General features: G+C 39.6%; 1 protein-coding gene across 2 annotated transcripts in view; it reads right to left on the bottom strand.

The window, feature by feature from the left end:
• The window catches only part of MYLK (myosin light chain kinase), a 220,059-nt gene that overhangs the window by 11,747 nt on the left and 186,854 nt on the right, over nucleotides 1-21,458 (bottom strand). For both annotated transcript variants that reach the window (XM_076342984.1, XM_076342985.1), the window contains 6 exons: nucleotides 20,353-20,655; nucleotides 16,652-16,687; nucleotides 16,462-16,555; nucleotides 15,210-15,413; nucleotides 9,542-9,759; nucleotides 3,790-3,913 (listed from right to left, as the gene is read on the bottom strand). In XM_076342984.1, coding sequence (XP_076199099.1) covers nucleotides 3,790-3,913; nucleotides 9,542-9,759; nucleotides 15,210-15,413; nucleotides 16,462-16,555; nucleotides 16,652-16,687; nucleotides 20,353-20,655 — 979 coding nt within the window. The remainder of the gene's footprint in view (nucleotides 1-3,789; nucleotides 3,914-9,541; nucleotides 9,760-15,209; nucleotides 15,414-16,461; nucleotides 16,556-16,651; nucleotides 16,688-20,352; nucleotides 20,656-21,458) is intronic.

A 21,458-nucleotide genomic window follows, 5' to 3' on the forward strand; every position in this document is an offset into this window, starting at 1 on the left:
AATAACAGCGGTGATGAATAACACAGTAGATAAAAAGGAAAGGGAATGTTTGAAGAATCAGGGTGTGTGTTATTAGGAAGGCGCTGAAGGAAAAGAGTATACAGCAAGATCAAATGTGATACTAAAAAACAGCCTAAGAGATAGCATATTAAAAAATCATTAATTGACAGAGAGCAACTACTCTGAAAGTGTGTGTGTGTATATATATATATATACACACACATACACACTGCCTGGCACTGATGAAGCAAGAAGAACTAATGGAAAGCAAGCAGAGATTTGACTCGGCCACAGCCGGTTCCTCACTGAAACTAGTCAGATTCTATGGGGACAGAAGGAAAAGGGCTACCCACTTTCAATGTACGTACGTGCAGCACTGAAATCTTAGACTGAAATTTGATTTGAAATAAAAATAAACTTTAGAAATTGTTTCAGATTACCAAATATTGGAAACACTGACTATCCAAATGGATCGTCAGAAAAGAACTAGAAATAGAAAAAACAACAAACAAATTCAGCAATGCCCAGAAGAATAAATGGAACAGAAAGAGCTGGAAAGAATTCAGGAGGTTTAACCTTCATTAGATAAAGATTACTGTAAATGCAAAAAGAAACACTGAAATAGACATAAATGGAGATGATATACACAAGCTATAATATTTGTGGCCTGTTACTTCAAAGGCAATAGATCAACTTAAGTATGTGGGACAGTACTATGATGCAGAACAGGACAGAGAAGAAGATAAAAGTGGAAGATAAAAAACATGAGGTGGAGAATACAAACAGGGAAATTTGAGGAAGAACTAAGACTGATGAAGAGACGGGACTGAGTAAGTTATCCAAAAAGATTAAAAGGATTTAATGTGTAGCTTAGAAATGTGGAAAGGGAACCCATGAGCTGTAGGATGGAAATAAGTCAGTCATGCCATAAGGAAGACAGATGCAGCATCCCAACAAGAGAGTGCGATATCTGTACTTAATGCCTGCATAGTAGAAGGCTAGGAGAGAGGTTTTGCTGCAGGGTTTTGGAGGAGCGCTGTCACCCTGTTTCCTACTTCAGATTACATCCCATCCAATTATTCTTCTGCAGGGAAGACCCTTCACCCACCAAGATCTCTTTAGCAGCCCTTTGCTAAACCTGGTTTGTATTCATTGTTGTACAGGACATAACGGAAACACAGTCTCTTTCTAGGCAGGTTACAGGTCTCTCAACACTCTAGAATCCTATCTTCCTACCCTAAAAGAGGTGTTAAGTCATGCAATAGCATGCTCCCTGCTGCTTCACTTAGGACATACGATGGACACAGCAGCTTTGGGTCATCAGCTGCCTGTAGCAGTCCTGTCCTTAAGTCCGGTGCTGCTGCAGTGCTCACCTCTTCCTCCATGGCCCCACTCACCAAGTCAGGGGGAGAGGGGATGCGAATGCTAAGTTACAAGCACAGCGATGGTATGTGAGATGGTATTTGCTCACCAAATGAGCGAGTCTTACACTTCGTGCATGAGATTTGGCAGTTCTGAGCTTATAAGCAAAACAGGAAAGCAGAGCTACGACTAAAGAGAGATGCAGTTCTCAATGACTTTTATTTGCATTCTGTAATGATGATGTGATGGTCCATTTTGGATAATGGCTCATAGTTGTGAATCTGCAAAAATAGCTGGGCTTTAAGGAAGTGAAGACAAATTGGGAGCCTGTCACTCTGGGGTGGAGAGGGAAAGTCCAAGTGATGACTCACAGGTCTTCCCTAACTTCTATTACTTTATTCTTATCGCAAGAAAGACAAAAGCTCATTATTACTGTTAATCATTATTGCGGCAATAGCTATGCATCAAAAAGAAGATTTTCGTTGCGTTCGGGTAATGTAATTTTCCCCTCACAAGGAGTTAAATGAGCTTAAAGACACCTTAGCAAACAAGTAATTTCATAATATATTTCACAAGGCATACCGGGTCATCCGAATCAAGTGTATCACCACCCCAATCCCATCAGCTGAACACTACAGCATCCAAATATCTTGCTTCTGGTGGCACAGAGAGTCTGGGAAGAAGCAGTTCTGCCACTGCCGGCAGACTGGTCTTTGGCAACACATTTCACCTTTTCTCCATCTGTTTCACCTGCTCCCTTTGCCTCGTCTACTTAGATGATGACAGTGTTCTCCAGCACGTACCATATTGCAGCCGCGACCCTGGTTGCATGCCTTCGCAGCACACACAACTGCTATCATCGATTTTTGCCTCGGTTGTCTGACAATGTCACTGCTTATACTGCAAACGCACAAAAACTCACATATACTTTGATAACAAATGACAGCAAAAGACGTTAAACCCCCCAAATGTGCGTGTCACGCTGTGGTTAATGTTTTGTTCCTTAACGTGTAAGAGGCCTCTAGGGGGCAATGCAGCATTGATGTAACTGTTGGGTTTGCCATTGCTGTGCAGGCAGTCTGGGATCTCCATACCACTCTTCAGTGCTCTGTGACTCAGGAGGCCTCAAAAGCTAGAGAAACAAATTAATTTGTCATCTGAGTGCTGCGTGTGTGGTCTACATTATTTGAGCTACAGAATGATCCAAACGAGCTTTCAAGATCTAGAAAGAAATGCTGGAAGTGAATGGAAAATGAAGGTCCTGTAAATAAACTGGCAGAGCAAAGTGACCTTGAAGAGTGTAGCACGCTTCACATTAAGAAACAGAAGATAACAGAAATATTCCAAGTTTTTGCTGGGAATAAGAGAGTTGATGTAGTAGCTTTTGCACAGGACAAGAAAGAAAATTATGTTGCTTAGTTTGGAAATGAGAAGAGTATGAGAACAAGTGTAGACAAGGCAAGCAGAATCACAGAAAGACTGAGTAAAGATGAGGCAAACAACCTTGCATTGCCAGGTGTCAAGGACAGGGTAGCCAGGGAGGAGGGGGCTCTTAGAAAAGAAAGAAAGGTATTGAGAGAAGCCTTTTAAAAGAATGAGTGCAAAGCAGATCTGCCATTTACTTACTACTGAAACTGGAGCGAGGGAGAAAGATCCATGCTCCAAACTGAGCTTCTGTTTTCATTTGTTTATACGGCATCAAATGTGTAAAGTCACAGTTGGAAGAAGGTCGCTTGCTGTTCTAGGCATGGAGATCCTGTTTCCATATACATTTCTCTAGACCCACTGAAGTTCATAATCACGTGTTACCAAATCACATATAAAGATCAAATCAAATACCGAAATACATAACCAAAGAGCTGCAGCCAACCGTCCTCTAAAATATTTCCATGATCTTGATTCATGCTGCTTATAAAATGTATTTACCCAGTGGTTTGTGCTTAGTAGTAAATTAAAATGCACTGTGAACAGATATGGTAATGCTGGGATACTTTAGTCTGTCCCACGAGGGATACAATCTGAATAAGAAGACACCAAAATTTCACAAAAACTTTCTCTCTTGGGAATAAAAGAATGGAAATTATCAGTTATTAGTGCATGCCCAAACATTTCTCTTTAACATCTGGGAAGGAAAAACAGTTTAAAGTTAGTAATAAAATACTGTCACATCGTCTTTTGAAATGAGATGAAGCGTTGCTGGTTTATGATGTAAGATGTACAGCACTAAATGGCTGAATTTCCAGAACTGCTAGTTCTGCAGTTTACCAATTACACCCTTCAGAGAACAGAGGATTTTTACTGAACATGCTGGAGCTGCTAATTAGAATACAAAAGGCCTGAAAATTGGAGAAGAATTCAAAAGTTGATGGAAATTTCCTATGTTCAGCAACTGTCAGGATTTGTGTTAAGAATAGCAAAGGTACTCACAAAATGTAGCAGATAACTCCTATACTCCACATATCTGTTTCATATCCAATAGGTTCATAGTTTATAACTTCTGGAGCCACAAACTCAGGTGTCCCAAAGAGAACTTTCAGAGAACCTGCATTTTCTGTGAAGAATGAAAGAGAAAACCATTAACTGCTGCATGCAGATTTTTAAAAACAATCATTCCCCAGTAACAGGAAAACCAGTTTTGTCCTCGTATTTGTGATTTTGGTAAAGACCCTTATCAGAAAAAATAGATAATGCCTGAACTGCTGTTTTCTTAGCTGATACATGTATAGCAATAAAGAATTATTTATTAAGTACCCTCAAGCACACAGGACTGTACAAGGCACATAATGAGAAGGTTCCTATTGCAAGGAGTTTCCACAAAGGCAAGTCTAAGAAAGAGGAGGACTTTCAGTGTTTAATTCAGATTTGGATGTCCTGAAGTACAAAAGTGTTTGAGCCTCCATCACTTTAGCAGTTGCACAAGAGGACTTCAGGATTTCGGTGTTAGAAAGAAACTGAAGTTTTCACAAATTATCTAAGATTTATCAAAGCTCAGGGATCTGCTCAGGGATTCTACTGTAAAGAGAAACAGTAGTGATAAAATTATAATACTGAGAATAACTATTTTAATCCAACATATTTTTGTAGTTTAAACAGGAAAGAAAATCAATACTGGGTTGCCAGTCTCTGAAATTCGAAGTGGCACAGGTCGGTGGTGAAACAAGAAAAGAAGCAGATGACGCGCACCTGTCAGATTACTACCTTGTCAGTAAAACTGGGTTTAAGGCTGCTCTCACAACCAGGCTTGCCTACAAGTATAGCTGTGGAGCTCCAAAGTCGTGAAGGGGGACCACAAATGCTTAGTCATCAGCTGCCACTCCAAACTTTTATTCAGCTGGCCTGTAGCACAGGTGTCCTACATTTGGCTTTGCTTAAACACAATGTGGATGCTTTTAAAATGAGCTACAATGAAGCTACTGCTAGCAATATGAACTGAAAGAATGAGGTCATGGGACACATGAACTCGTTCCTCACCTTTCTTGTGCTGACCCACCAGTATCGCTCTACTGCAAAACACAGGGATTAAGGTAGAATAACAACCTGTATAGAACCTAGTACTGCCAGTTTATGCTGCCAGTGTGCAGCTATGAGTGACATGTCTAACTTGTGGTCATAGTGTGAAACACAGCACAAGTCATTTAGATAGAACTTATTAGGCAAATCTCAATGGACTCATTTTCATTGATGCTCATTCTAAATAGGATGGGAAGAAAAAGAAAAGAATAAGGAAGGTCAGGAAGGAAGGAAACTAAGGAATAGACTAGGGATTGGGGAAAGAAACAATCCCAGTAAAAAATCTGTATTATAAAAGTATAAAAATGTCAGGAAATAAATTGTTTCTGACTTGAAACAAGCTTGGATTTAGGTTGAGAAACTCTTGTCCAGTCTGCACATGTGCCTGAGCAATCAGTGTTTGCCGTAAGTGAGATTCGTTGCATTACGTTTATCTTTTGTGCAAGAGTAGCATCCAAATTAGGCACAGTAGAATAACATAGTGAGGAACCATCCCTCTCCCAAAGAGATTACCATCTAAACAAAACACGTATGAATGGGAAGAAAAACAGAGGTAACAGATTCCAATCCTGCTCCTGTTAAGGTTACCACAAGTACAGAGATTTGCAGCTCTATAACCAAGAGAAAAGCTTAAAAAACCTTAAACAACAGCAGATCAAAGTTTTGAAAAGACTACAATAGAAGCTCCTTGTCCACAACACTGAATTATTACAGAATATTTTTATTTACCAGAACTTCCATTACCAAGTTTTGCAACATAAATGCTGATCCCAATACTGATTCCACACCTACAGTTACCTCCATTGAAAGCTGTTAAGTCATTTCATAAAACGTAATCATACACCTAAGTTAGTACTCTTTTGAGGTATGCAAATCCCCAACTTACCAAATGAAAATTGAAGGATATATGGGCTAATAACTTGCTTAAGGATTGAACAGCATGTGTGAGGCAACTTTTAAGCACTACCACAGTAATTCACTCACAGTCGTGCCAGTTTCCCATTTTAAATGCTGTGAAACCCTTTTTGGTTTGCTCAGGTATGGTGATAGTAAATTGATTGCATTTTCACGTTTTCCCTGCTTTCAGAGACCCGTCCACACAGAGAGCACCCATTTCTAGAGACAGAGACAGACAGAAGAACGCCTGGGAGCAGCCCCAGGAAATCACCTAGATCCTCCCATGCAAGTTCACCAACATCAAGACCTTCCTGCCAGATGTCTGACTAGCCTTTAAAAAGCACATTCCAAAGCTATTCCGCAACATCCCTCCACTCACATAACCAGAGTTTTCTTACCCCAAAAGGTAGGATCCTTTTCTTAATGTCCAACATACACTGACGTAGCCTAAAACAAGGGCAATGTCTTCTCCACAGTGGCAATGAGGAGTGACCCAACCCTTCCTTTTCCAAGCACAAACAGGAAGCCTAAGATCCCATCTTCCCATTTGCCTTCTTTGTAAGGTCAACACCTACATTTTTTTCCAACTGCCTTTATGAAAAACTACTGAAATTTGTCACAAAGAACCTATTTTCTAAAAGCTTCATCATGATCGTCCAAATCTCAGGCTCAGATTTTCACATCCAAGTTTGGACAGTTCTGTGCATTGTGTAAACTACCACGAGCCACTGTGTATGCAAAAGGCTGGTGTATGAAATGTGCTGCCCATGGGTCAGAGAAATGTTTTTTTGAAAACATGGCACTTGAGTGCAAGCATACAGTGTGAAACAACGGATACGGCATTTTCTGTGTATAAAAGAAAAAAAGAAAAGAAAGGAATAAGACCTTTTCTATGCAATAATATGTCAAATCTTTACCCAGATGTTTACAAGCTTAGTACACAAGTAGGATCTGTGTTTGGATATCCCTTAGTTCAGATAGAAAGCTGACAAGCTAGCTGGAAACTGTTGCCGACACTGTTTATAATCAACTGATTAAAAAAAAAATCTTTACAGTACTCAAAACCCATTCTCTTTTCTCCTCAAGAAGTTTATCTTAAACAATTTTCTACATGTATTCCTCAGCACACCAAAAAAGGTCAGGAAAATATCCCACTGCAGCTTTGGTATTTCCTGACAGTGTAAGAGAACTAATTAGCTGCAGAAGATGACTGCAGAAGGAGCCGATTCTAATTTCTTTAAACCTGATCAAAACACTGAAGAGGCATTAGTTTGCACTAGTTACAAAAAGTTAAAAGTAAATCTCAGAAGTTGAAGTGCAAAATCAGCCACCGTTCCCTTCAGCAGACCCTTGGTTGAGCGGTTTCTGCTCAATCGGGGTCAGGTCCATAGTATGAGGGCTTCAGTCCCACATCTATCAAAGCCAAAGTGAATTTGACAGCCAATTTCAAAATCACAAGGCTTGAAGGAACACAAGTGGAGAAATGTGCCCTCAGTGCACCACATAAGACAACTGGCAAGAAGAGGGCACTTAGTGAAAAGTGTTTTTAGCAATTTTTGTAAGTAAATGAAACAGTAAAAATTTTTTTCTACTTTTGGAAAACATCTCAACCGAAATGTTACAAACGTCTTCATGATTAACACAGTACTTTTGCTTTATGGGCATAGAACGGCACTTTCTCTTCCTAGGGAAATGCCACACGCACCGAGGTATCCAGAACGGCAGGCTGATGAAAGAAACAGCAAATGCCTATAATGTAACTTTGCAAGACTTAGCAACATATTAAGCCAAATGAATGTACAGTATTGTAAAATCAAAATCAGTCTCAGTGCCCATAGCTCTCATCCTTCTACATCAAGAAAAGTTATATATAAGTTAGAGACTACATATGGCCTGACTGTAGCAGCTCACAAGGTAGTGTCAGCCGTGCAATATACAGTGATGACACAAGATTAACAGAAAAATGGAAAAGCTGATAGATATGAACAGGCCACTGAAAATAGGATCTTCCTTTTGCTAAAGGTAGGTTTAACTGTGGTTTGAAGTTAAAAAGGTAGTTGAAGAAATTTCTATACTATAACTGGTGAAAGAACATAAATGGCAGTGATCTCTCTTTTTAATGAATGAAATAAACACCTTATCTCTGAGTTCACAGTACCCATGTGACCAAGATTCATGTAATACCCTTTTGGAGTTGAACATAATCTAAAAATCTGAAAAGCAGATTTCTTTTCCCCTATTCATTCAACATACCATTTTTGGTTTGTTTTAGTAAAATTCTATTCTTGGGTATGCAGTAGCCTGTTACTTAAGTGTCAAAAGAAGTAGGATGAGCAGCATGTAGGCAGATAACAAAAACCAGAAGGTTGTAATTCCAAACTGTACTCTTACAAAAATCATTATTCTCCTTTTAGTAAGTATTAAATCTAATTTTGTTTAAAGAGGGAAGGCAAAAGATTACAACTAAGGGTCTAGCTGTGGGCCCCTTTATATGGAGAGTAGCAATTCATATGAGTTGTCCCAATCAATTTAGTGGCAGAAGAGCCACAAATCTCAGCTCTCATAGAATCATAGAATCATTAAGGTTGGAAAAGACCTCTAAGATCATCGAGTCCAACCGTCGACCCAACACCACCGTGCCCACTAAACCATGTCCCTAAGCGCCTCATCTACACGTCTTTTAAATACTTCCAGGGATGGTGACTCCACCACTTCCCTGGGCAGCCTGTTCCAATGTTTCACCACTCTTTCAGTAAAGAAATTTTTCCTCACGTCCAATCTAAACCTCCCCTGGCGCAACTTGAGGCCATATACTCTCCCAGTATAACAGGTATCTCCCAGTATAACAGGTTCATAAAGTATTTTAGCTCCTTCCTGGAATGATTTTTTTTCTCTTGTGAAAATACAAGATTAAAAAAGATCAGTGCGTGATGTTGTTATTGTTTAACACTAACAAATGCAACTGGAGAGCTGCTTTTTAGAGCTGATTTAACGCTGAGCAATATGAAGACAAGAACCCTCCAAGGTCTTTGGCTTTCAAATTGCAGAGCATGTTGGAAAGCTTAGTCCAAAATGAATGATAGGAAGCAGCTAAAAACAGCTTAGAAGAGGAGGAGCTTGTCAAATGGAACTCCCCCTCCACCCCCCAATCCCATTGCATTATTTGTAAGTAGTGCCATTTTAGTAATCATTTTGAGCATGACCAAAACACAGCACTTTATAGAATTCCTCCCATACATATTTAACATGTATGACAATACGCTGCTGTTTAGGATAAGAAATGATAAAACTAATGGGGAAATGTAAATTAAATGTAATTATCCATATCTGAAAGGCTTCTAGAACATCACCTTAACTCCTGCTGTTACAAAAGTTTCAAGGATTTGTAGTATTCCTGAAGATGAAGGTGTTGTTCTATTTTTACAGTTAGAGAATTAGTGTTTTATGGTTTCCTGTAGCAAATGTAAATATTTGTTAACATTACTACTGCTGTGTGTTCTACCTTGTGATCTACAGGGATACCCTAGCCATAAAAACGGATAGGTAGATTGTATACGCTTCACTGCAAACTCCTCTTGAAGATGAGGTGCCCTACTCTTCACTCCTGAATGTCTTCTTTTTCCCTTTTCTATTTCTTCCTAAAACCAGAACTATTTATAGGAAACATGTCTATTTACTCTTTATACATGAAAGAATCTAATAGTAAGTATGAATTACTGCTTGTCCTGCCCTTTTCCCCATGTCATATTGAAATAGGCAGAAAAGTCATTACCTAATCTTCTAGCAAGTCCAAAGTCAATGAGTTTGATACTTGTACCGGTCTTGTTGACACACATAATATTTTCTGGCTTCAAATCCAAGTGGACAATACCCTGCTTATGGATGTACTGAACTCCTTCTGAAATCTGCTTCATATATTTAATGCACTCTCTCTCTGTCAGTTCAAAGTCTTCATCAATGATTCGTTCAAAGAGTTCTCCTCCAGAAACCCTGTGAAAGACAGAATAAAAAGAGGACTTCTGTAGCATTTTCATTTTGGGAGTAATCGAACTATTTCCTTTACAGAAATACAGATAGCTCAAGCTTGCAGTAGTCACTTCAGGATGCAATCTATGTTTTGTAATGGCACTTTCCATAGACATACGGATCACATAGGAAGAATCACCTTCTGCGTGTGGTATAAATCAATAGATTTTTTCCGTTCTGAATCTCTTTCCCAGGTTAGGACTGTGAAACACTCATACTGTTATCCCAGGCAGTAGGGATGTAGCTGGATTTACATCCTGCCTTTAGGATTCAGTCACCTGCAGCTGGCAGTAAAGCGTGTGCCATGTGATTGTCACCCCGCTGACATGTGTTTATAACACCGCTCCAGACGCTGAGCTTATGTTTCTCACTGCTTCCTTCCCTCCTATGCTCCATCACTACACAAGTGCAGATAACATAATTTAGAAATAAAGAAAACTAAAGTACATGGGATGGGTCCCAGGAAAAGAGGACAAAACTTCTAGTAGATGAGCAAAAATCTGGGAAGAAGAGAGATTGAGAGTGACAAAGAAAGGCTGAAGGAGGAAGAATTCAAATGACATGGTTAATTGGAACGCACAGCTCAAAGGGTAAATTACTGACCCAAGTGAGCTCAGAGGGAATTTCCTCCTTAGCTCTGACAGGACAAGGATATAACACACAACTCTTTCAGTGCTGGTATTTTTAGCTGAGCCATCGTCACAATCCTTGTAGGTCAATTCCATTTCTATGCTTATTTAAGATGTGAAATAATTGGTCTTTCCAGGGTAGACTCTCCTGGATTTAACTGTTTGTAGAACTAAAGTGGGACGTTTTTAACCTAGATATAATAAAGCAAAATTTAAGTTGTGGTTTGGTTTGTTGTTTCTTTTTTAAATTTTGAGTAATCATTCAACTGGTCTATCTTCTTACATCCAAAGATGGGAAGTACTTTTTTTGTATGCAGCGGGTGAATGACCCATACAGAAAGGAGCAAATGGTGAAGAGCAGCTTTACTTTTAGAAATCTGTTCTAAATTAAACGCTCCATGGTCTTTATATGGCTTAATATTTTGCAGCATTCATGCTTATTGCCAAATGTAATTGCATGTTGCAGTTACAGAAAGAAAACACACAACTGAAAACTGGCCTTGCAATGTTTGCAGGTTGTCAGATACATGATTATATCCCTCATGTACTAAACTGAAATGGAAACATCTGGCATTCTGGACACATTTGTTGCTTTGGCTATAAGATTTCAGAAAATATGTAATTAGAAATGCTACTGCAGTTTCCTATTAACATGAAAATAGTAAGAATAGCATACACTCGACAAACTGAGAGCCTACGTTGGATTATAGCACATTTGTAACATAAAGCCAATAATACGGCTAGAGCTGTTGAATAAACAGCTCTGGTAAGTTGGGGATCTAGTGTTTTGTTACTTCAGTAAGACATTAACCAGTATGGAGGCGTTTATGAAAACATCTGCATGCAAAATGTTTGTATCTGCAGCACTCTGCAATTCCAAATGATAACCACCCTAATACTAAAAAGTACCAGTTGTTTTTTGACTATTTAACACAGATAATGATGACTTATTTGTACTAAAAAAGTGCCATACTTTTCAGAACCCTAAAGTGAAAAATTTTCAGAAATCGTACCATTGTCTCAAGCACCACTTTTTAGCATATTATTTGGAAATTAACTACTGTTAATACATCTGCACGCTGTTTTTACCCTGGGACCTCTAGACACTCTGGTAACATCATTAGATTAAACTGCAATTGCATTCATAGAATGCATATTTTTGCATTTATATCCTGAGCCAAATCGAGTTTAATTTTTGCCAGGTTAGTTAGCTGAACTGAACCAATGCAGATTAGGTTTACGTATACACAGAAGGAGAAGTCGGCTTTCTTCAAACAGTCACAACTAGTTCGGAATCTAAATCTCTCATTCTTTTCTGGATTCTCCTCTTTTCAGTCTTCTCTAGATGAGGTCACAGAGGAAAATATTCCTGTCTACAGAGTCACAGAATACACATTTAAAAAATATTTTATTATAAGGTTTTGGTCATGGAGGAACAGTGAGAAGAATCTACCTTGGAGTTGCCCAGGCAAATACTCAACTGCATTTTAATAAATCTCCCTTTGAAAAAAAGAGAAAACCTTGGTGACTTGTGCCGACTTCAACCATGCCAAATGAACGGAGTTTACTGCTGAAATTTTGCTTTAATAATCTTAATTTGCAATACAATAATCTTCTTCTGATCTATGTCAAAATAAACTATCTGAAGTATGTAAAAACTTTAAGGCATTTAGCTCCCAGTGCCAAATGCCATTCACAACATGCTACTATTCTTCAGATATTCTTTTGCCACCGAGATGCTTATTGTGGAAGCAGTACATTGCTGTATTTGAAAAGGAAATGCCTGAGATTTGCCCCTGACTTCCAGCAAACGGTAGGTGGGAGGGTTTCCAGGGAAGAGCACATCAAGTGAAGGGAGCCTACAAGAAAGCTGGAGAGGGACTTTTTACAAGGGCATGTAGTGATAGGACAAGGGAGAATGGCTTTAAACTGAAAGAGGGTAGATTTAGATTAGATACAAGGAAGAAATTCTTCACTATGAGGGTGGTGAGGCACTGGATCAGGTTGCCCGGAGAAGTTGTGGATGCCCCATCCCTGGAAGTGTTCAAGGCCAGGTTGGACGGGGCTTTGAGCAACCTGGTCTAGTGGGAGGTGTCCCTGCCCATGGCAGGGGGGTTGGAACTAGATGATCTTTAAGGTCCCTTCCAACCCAAACCATTCTATGATTCTATGATTTGAATCATTATAGTGTTTGATTTTAAATGAATGATAAAAAATTCTAAATGTATTATAAATACGAAATCAAAGCATATAAAATAGTGGCATGACAAATATTAAAAGGAGAGAGGATGAAGTTCAGAAAGTTATAAGAAAGATATGGGGATAAAATTAAAATGAAAAATTTAGGATGAATATCAGGAAGAAAAACCCAAAGGTATTCCTCATCAATAGCTCCAATTTGAGTGGAGGGGGAGCTGCTAAATTGCAGTCACTGCTAAAATCTGGTTTAAAAGGAGACTGATGGCTAAATCCATGCATTTAGACTCTGACAGGCATAAAGAGAACAGCTTGGATACTAACAATTTTTGAAGGTATTTCCCACAACTTCTTTGATACACAAAGAAATATTAGCTTAATAGCTAAACCAGAAATGATCCATCAGTGGCTCTCTAACAATACAGGTGCAGTTGCCATGCTGGGACTGTGTCAGCTGGGTAACGTGACAGTGTAGAGGCTACCAAGTCATCTGACACGAAGGTGTCGCACAAGCATCTCACTGCCCAGACGTGCTCCAGAGCAGGGACGGACTGCTCCCGCCTGCCTGCGTGCTGCTCTAAGAACCCCTCCTCCTACAGCTCTCAACACTATGGAAATCTCAGTGTGGGGGTTCAAAAGCCAGAAAAGGTGGCCACCCCAAACTAAAATCACATCCTAATTAGACTGGTTAACAAAACTACTTTAAATTTGATTGCACTTTTCTATATTTTTAAAAAGTAACCCCCCTTTTTTGGCAGGGGGTAACTAACGGAGCCATATGCTATTCAAACTCTTTATACATTTTCTTGTTTTCCATTAGGTCTGCCAGCTCCCAATTCCAAGGTAAGTAGGGCTCCCTGCCCTTACCGTCATCAGCGTGCTCAACTGCTGAATCTAAAAATAAAAGCACCTTCTTGCACAGAAGTACCAAGGTTGTATAATGGAGATCCAGTCTCTGAAATACGCTAGTGCAAGAGTAGTTTGCACATAATCTAGGCAAGTGCCAAGCAAGCAAAATAGACATATAGTCTCTTGCTTCTAACAATTTATAACTTATTCACCACTTCCAGCCAGCAAAAAACCCGCTTCTCCTTCTTGCAGCAGACAGCGTGTGAAGTAGATGTGGCAGCAGAACAGTGACTGATGTAACTTTTGGGGAAAAAAACATCAGCACAGATCAGATTTCATTTTCTTTCCAGCTGCTACTGCCACAAGTACGGGATTCACACTAGGCAGGTGCGTTTGGATTATGTAAACGTTGGTCACGTTGGTCATTATTGTTTTTGAAGTCTGACCGTTACTTTCCATCCCACGCTGTACAGATACTTTTCTTATAATGAATTCTGGTGCACGAACATGTTGTGAACCTTCTTTTTTCTGGAAGTGAATATCTACTATCTCTAAGTACAAAGCTACCCAAGTCACAGCCCTGTGAGATGCTTTACAACACTCCTTTTGTGGTGCTTTTCTGCTATTTCCCACGGTGGTGTGGCATAAGTAGCTCAAGGCGAACAATTTCTGGGAGGTAAAAATAAGTGTTGCTATCTTACTCAGCAAGAACAAGACAGCAACATAGGCTGTCTTCGAATTCAGCTTCATTTAATTGTATAGCTTTGGATGCAAAGTGCAATGACTTTCAAGTAAAGGAGAAGTTCCTTTCCACAACTGCTACACCACCAACTGCTACATCATGGAGAATCTGTGTATTGACATTAGGGGCAGATTGATTGATGTTTAATTAGTTTTTTGGGGGAAACAGTCAGTGTAACCAATCTTTCTGCATCTACTGATCTAGATTTAGAACACTCACTGTGATCACCTGTGGAGATTTTTCAGACAGCACTCCCTTATTACAAAAAATGTTTTGCAATCAGAGTATTTATGTTGTTGCAGGAAAAACACATCAGACTAATCCTTTAAGGTCTCTTAAAAATATAAAAACTGGATATAGCGCTTGATGAAAACTGAAGTGTTCCCAATACCTCTTGGGTACTATAAATTTGCCTGGGTGAATTTTCCATGGAAATTCAACAATTTTGTTAGAATGTAGCTTACATGTTTGGATTCTCAAGCATATCTTTCTCTCCTACTATTTGTTGTGCACCAACATTCAATTCTCTGCAAGAGGCAACTGGTCAATGTTTAAGTGAAATTTGACACAAGCTTCTTCAATACATGTTTTTCTTTACTGCCTAAAGAAAAAAATATTTTTTCTCCTCCTTAAACATGGTTTTGGTTCTAAATGCAAGCCCAAATTGCAGCTAACTTTTTTCTCTCCCCTCCCAAGTTGGTAATGAAAGAGTAAGCTGCAGAAAAACACCACATATACTTGATTAAAAAACAAACAAACTAGACAATAAAGACTGTAACACATCTTCACTGATTTTTAAGAGATACAACACAGATTCACTTACACAGTTTAAACAAGTTGGATAAATAATTGGAAAAATTTGCAAGATGTGAAAACCATCCAAGCCCTGCAGATGCTGAAGCTTTTGACAGTCCCATGTCTAGGTAAGTTGCTACTTTTGTATGCACAATTATTTTCAACATTATTAGCTTTGTTAGTGTGATCTGCTTTATACTTACATTTCCAAGACCATAACAACGTTGGCTTTTTCTTCAAAGGCATCTATGCATTGAACAAGTTTTGGATGATGTAGACAGTTCATGATGCTGATTTCATCCCTTATGTTTTCTTTTTCCTTAGCAGAATATGCTTTGAAAAATTTTCCTGCCCAAACTTTTCCAGTCTTCTTTTCAACAAGCCTAAAGACTTGTCCAAATTTCCCCCTGAAAATATATAACTATTTCCATAAAATGTTTTTGCAATGTACGGGCCACCACGAATAGCAACATTTTACTAAATATTCCAGTGCAACCACTCCATTGTGAAATAAAGATGTCTTCATATCACGTACTGTTCTGTACTGATTTTGTGCAGAGTAATTTGCAAGAACTTCTGCATGAATACCACATTTAGAGATACCCCGTAACTCCAATTACCAAGTTTTATATATATGGATTCAAATAACGGACTCCTACCAGGCTTTAATTCGTGTGACTCAAGTTTTTCTGCACACAGTTTTCTATAGGCCATACACCTCTGAAGGGGCAGCAGATAGGAGACATCTCAGCTACAGGATATAGGATATAGGTGAAGGATATAGGATATAGGTGAAATCAGAATCTGAATGCTAGAGGCTTCAGTACTATTATTTTACACTGCTGTATATGTACAATCCTACCTCTACAATACACTTATCAAGATTTGTTAATGGCAGCATACAGGATCCCCTGGCCTTCAGCACCACCAGCAGCACAAATTGCTGAAAGATTACCGTGGCATGCAATTCACATAACCACGAGTTTGAGCACTGAGAAACACAGCCAGGCTAATCACTCAGCTTCACTGAGCAATACTATTAATGCTCTTGGGATTACGACCGCTGTCAACAGAGATTCTAGCCCGTGGGCAGGATAATCTCATTACCACTAATGGATATAATGGAAATGCAAGTACACAATGTGTACCTTTTTTTCAGCTAGCTTTTAGAACACTGAACAACGAATGAATCCTCTAGCTTTATTCATTTGTGGGCTCCATTTTCCTTGCCAGAAATGCCTGTAGTGCCTATTTAAAATTATCAATTAATAGGAGTAAAGGATCTTTATGGAGTGGAGGCCAACATATGTTAAAATCTATTTTTACTGCAACAGACGAGCTCAGCTGGAATGTTGAAAGTGCAAGACACCATCAAAGAATGAATGCACATGATCTTTATAATTGACTGGTAGCCTTGAAAACTCCGTGTCTTCAAAAGCACAACATAGTACTTACGATCCCAGTCTTTCTTCAATATTATAGACATCTGAAACTTTTTGTTCAGTGTTGATAGTAACCGTCCGATAGTCGACCTCTGTTTCTTTCCCTTCTACAAATAAGTATTAAGGACCACGATTAAAACCTCCATAAAACATGAATTAAACACAGCTTTGCATTTGTCCTGATTAAAACATGAACTTCTTACCATCATCAGATAGCTCCACTTCATCCTCTTTAAGTTCTATGATGAAAATAAAAGGACATTAATAACTTATTATCTAGGATATGGTACTTACATAAGATAGTCAAAGTATTCACAGTAACATGGGCAACTAGTAGACCTTATGGCTAAACAGCAAAAAGCAGTCAGGGAGTTTGTGCATTAACTTTGTAATTAAAATCTCTTCACCACTTCTACGTGACTATTGACGACACAATCACAATCTGGTCACCATTTCTTAATAAATCAAGTTCATGTGTTTTGCAGTAACTTGTCTATTTTACCTGCCTACTAGAAACATCAGCATACTGAATCAGTTCAAAGTCATCTAATAAATAGCTTTAGGAATGCCTTAGTGAAGTAGAAATTAAATTTAAAATATTAAAATCAGTAACAAGATTCTGGTTCAATGACAAATCCTTTTCTGGCTTCTCTATGCATTTTGGGGATTGCAAAGCCAAAAGTAAAGCAAGTTTATACGTGAAAAGATTTCCTGCAAAACATCCAATTTTTTCAGACTAGATGACAAGATGACTAGAAAATTTGGACAGCATGCACCTTCCTGAGCATGGCTGAATTTTGAAATCATTGAGGTCCAAACGGAGCCTCAGTTCTGCAGGCATACTCAAAGGCAGGCAAGGATGTTGGCAAGCCCAGTGACATAAGACAGAGTAAAAGCTGGCCTGAGTGTCCTGATGCTAATTTTTAATTTTCATGTGCATGAACTGTCAGTCGCACCGGTTTGTGTGTTGTTCCCTGTGTTGCCTGCAGGTATGAGGGGAAAGGGGTTGTAGCTGGAATGTTGTTATATATTACTTACACTGCTTGGGCTTGCTCCTAAGACCTGTGGCTATGACCAGTAATTTGAGAAACTGCAAAGGCAGTTGCACAGTGACCTGTACAACTCTCCCTTTAGCTGCTGAAGCTGCACTTTGCCATCGTAGAGTGCGAGCCTAACCAAGTGATTTATCCCCGCTGTGTCAACAGATTTATGTTATGAAACATTAATGCGGTACTCTGGACGCTGTTAGGTGCTTTAGAGTATAGAGTTATATGCAGCAGATGAGAAGAAAACAACAGAAAAAAAGGGTGCAGGGTGAGCAGGTAGCTGGTCTGATGCATGGGCATCACCTTTTCACATCCAACACATAATGCTGCATCTGTATTCTGGTAGCAAAGCCAATCAAGTAGATATAATCTGTTACTTAAGCCCTTCTCTCTTTTTTCTGGATTTGCAACCCTTATATGTCCCAGCACAGACTAGCTGGTTTGCAGCCATTTACCAGAAGAGCAGGGAGGGAAGCGAGCCCTCCCCGCTCAGGGGTAGCTGTCCTCAGATCTTCCTCAGCTAGAAACCACACTTGCATAGAGCACATCACATTTTCCTCCCCTTTTAAGGGCTGCATAAGGGAGCTGATCCCAACCATGCTGCCAGTAATTAACGTCTGCCAAATACTGATTAGACAAAGAAGTCAGTTCCCGGTTCTGCAGCAACACTATATTGAAGACATGAACTAGAAACATTTTGGTCCACCAGTGGAAGCCTAAATTAGATAAGCGGAACATATCTGAGCTTGGTAAGTGCTGAGTAGCTGTGCTAAAACCTTCCTCAGAGTCAACGGTACCAAATTTTCCTCAAACATGGCAATGCCTACTTTAATCTGTTGTGACTTACAACCTTATTTTAGTAGCTGTTTTCTTTAAATGCACAGTGAAAAGTTAGCCATGCCTTTCTTCACTAAGATTATATGGAGATTGCTAATATGCACTGGCCACCTCAGTATGAAAATCAGTCATCAGTCTTTCTGGCAGCAACAGAAAATCCCTAGTTACTCAGCTAAGTGTTTACATAGGTGGCAGCTTAAAGTCCTGACTTTCAGAGGTGCTGAACACATGCATTTTCCACTGCCTTTAATTAAAGCACCAGTTATATTCACGCACTTGAAAAATCACGCTTTATATGACTTGCCCTTTCTCCATGCTAGCTGCAGTATCAAGAATTGAAATCAAGAATCCCTGGCATTGAGAGCACCAAGACAACCCACTGTCCTGCAAAAGAATACATTTTCTTTTCACTCAAAACAACTTTTTTTTGTTGGTTTTTAGATGTATCACAATGATTCATACACTTCTAGCCTTTTTGTATTAGATCTATGTAAGAAAACTCTCAGTCTTAAAAAGAAAAATAGCTTGTTTGCTTTGGTCCAGTACAAGTAGTGCTTGCTCTAGGAAAAACAAATGTAGGGAAGAGTCAGGTCTCCAACTCTAGAAGGCGTTCGTCCTGCAACTAAAGAAAGAGGGATTTCAAACACAGGGAATTTTATTATGAAGAGTCAATACCGTCCAGCTTCCTCTCAATTTTATTGCTACTCTTAATGGTATTTCCCCCCCTTTGAAGAAAAGCTGCATCTTGATTTAGATCAGGTTTTAAATCTTTAAAATAGAGGAAAGTAGTTTCTCAGAATGCATCCAATTTAGCACTTGAAGAGAAATATGATTTACTTTTGTTTGGAAATGTCTGTTGAGAGGTTTACACAGTTGGATGATGCTGCACCACTTTGCTATCATTTTGTCTTGCCGTGGCAATAAAAGAGAACATCACAAGGATTATGTGAGACACTTAAAACTCCAAAGCCCTGCATACATAAGTAAGGAGGGAGAGATACAACACACAGTCCACTCCTCAAAGACAGGAAAAATGGCAAAATACATTATTCCTGGTCTGGGCTTTTCAGTGTGGTATGACTATCAAAGTGGTCCTTGCACAGGAGATAGATGTGGGTGTGCACAAAAATATGCATTCAATATCTGTTTTTTAAAAAAAATGCCGATTTTTGTGTGTGTTTAAAATTTTGGTACCAGTTTCTGAATAATTTCTAAAATGCTCCAGCCCTTCCCATTAGTCCTTTGAGAAGACCTTAAGCAAAAAATAAGAGGCAAAAGATACTGAAAACTATTTTTGCAAGTATGTGCAACTGTAATCAAAAACCCTAAAAAATATTTTTAGCACCCATAACGCTGAAAAACCAACATGCTAAGTAGGATAGCCCTGAATTCACAAGATTGGTGTACTAGGGGCAACAGGACCGAGGTGCTCTACCATGCTGGGATTTGAAGCATGGGAACTACAACTAGGAGAGAGGCTAATTCTGTTTCTGCTGCATATTCACTGCTTGGCTAGCAGCAAGCACATTTACTTTTTCCAAAAGCAAATTTGGGATAGTGTTTATGGCTTGTTTTTCCATGGTGTGTCCAGTATAAGCTGTAATGAATCCATCAGTATGTTTGAGGTAAGCCACTAAACATCATTTTCCAGCTGGGCATGGTCTGAATGTGTAACTTACGTGTCAAAGGTTTCATCTCCCATTACCTGTGCACTGAACTACAGAAGTCTGTCAGCCAGCGCTCACGCAGCAAGCCAGAAGTTGAATTATTGGTTGCTTTCACAAGGCAGGGTTTTGGGATCCCTGAAGCCAAGTTTCCACAATGGATGCATACAAAACTTACATGCACAGACACCCACGTGAAGTCCGCGAAGGGACTTCAGCACACTTACAGCCAGCATAAGCGTTCATTGCACAGAGGCACATGCGAAGGAGTGTGTACAGCTGCCTGACCTCACTGGGGAACTGTTAAGATATCATTTAATTGAATTTAGATTTTTTTTTTTTCTTGTAAAAACTAACCTTCTTGTTTCTCTCCAACTTTTACCAGCTCGGATTCTTGACTGGGCTCGCTGATGCCGTACATGTTAGCAGCTCGCACGCGGAATTTGTACTCCCGGTCAGCCTGCAGGTCCTGCACATTGAAAGAAGTGCTGCGGCAGGTAGTGAGATCTGTCCATTTGTTATCCACTGAGTTCCAGATCTCCACGGTGTAGGACTGCACTGCACTTCCACCATCGTAAGAGGAACCGTACCATGAGAGAGTGAGGGAGGAACTCCGTACGACTGATGCGCAAGGTGTTCCGGCAGGTGGGTCTGGTTTATCTGCAAAAGCATAATGCAAAGCACATTAGATGAAATGGCGAAGGTAAGAGGTAGGACTTCCATTAGGGTATGACTGGCCCTAGCTAACAGCCCTTTTCTTTCCATGCCATTGCTCTGCTTCGGAGGTTTGTACTACAGCGAAAAGGAACAACTGCAGCACAGATAGACTTACGTGATTTAGCTAACATGGATGCCAATCCCACATGGTCCTCAGCATGGGCTGTTCAGTTCCCTGGGCATCTTGCTAAGCCATGCTGAAGCCTAACGCTCTTCACAGCTATCATTACAGAAACATGACTAAAACCAGTAACAGCTATGCCTGCAAGTACTGAAATAAAATCTCTCACAATAGTGCAAACCGCTCCTTGATGAACTTCCTTAGAAGTTTACCCCTGTAACAGTCACCATAGCTGTGATGCTCTTTCTGCAGCTCCCTTCATCTGCTTCCATACTTCAGGGCCACTACTAACCTTTCACGGCCTCAGAATGTGCCGCTTATCCGACTCTACCTGGGTATCAGAGATACCAAAACCAGTTTGTTGGTATAGAAACACAGACCTTGAAGGGTGACAACTTTGTCTATGTGCAGTTTTTGGAAGCCTTGTGCACTTTTTAGTAAAAAGGAATTCAACTTAGAATACACCATTTAAATACTGAGATTTCCATCATGTGCATGTTGGAAATTGTTGGGGAGGTGGAAGATAGAAATTTCTAACTGTTTTTCCTCAGTTGGAAGCTTGCTCCTGCAGTCCTTCTTTGCATGAATAGAGCCAATATCACCAGAACCTGGTGTGCAGATGAGC

This window comes from Aptenodytes patagonicus, chromosome 6, assembly GCF_965638725.1.
Source record: "Aptenodytes patagonicus chromosome 6, bAptPat1.pri.cur, whole genome shotgun sequence".
Taxonomy (NCBI): domain Eukaryota; kingdom Metazoa; phylum Chordata; class Aves; order Sphenisciformes; family Spheniscidae; genus Aptenodytes; species Aptenodytes patagonicus.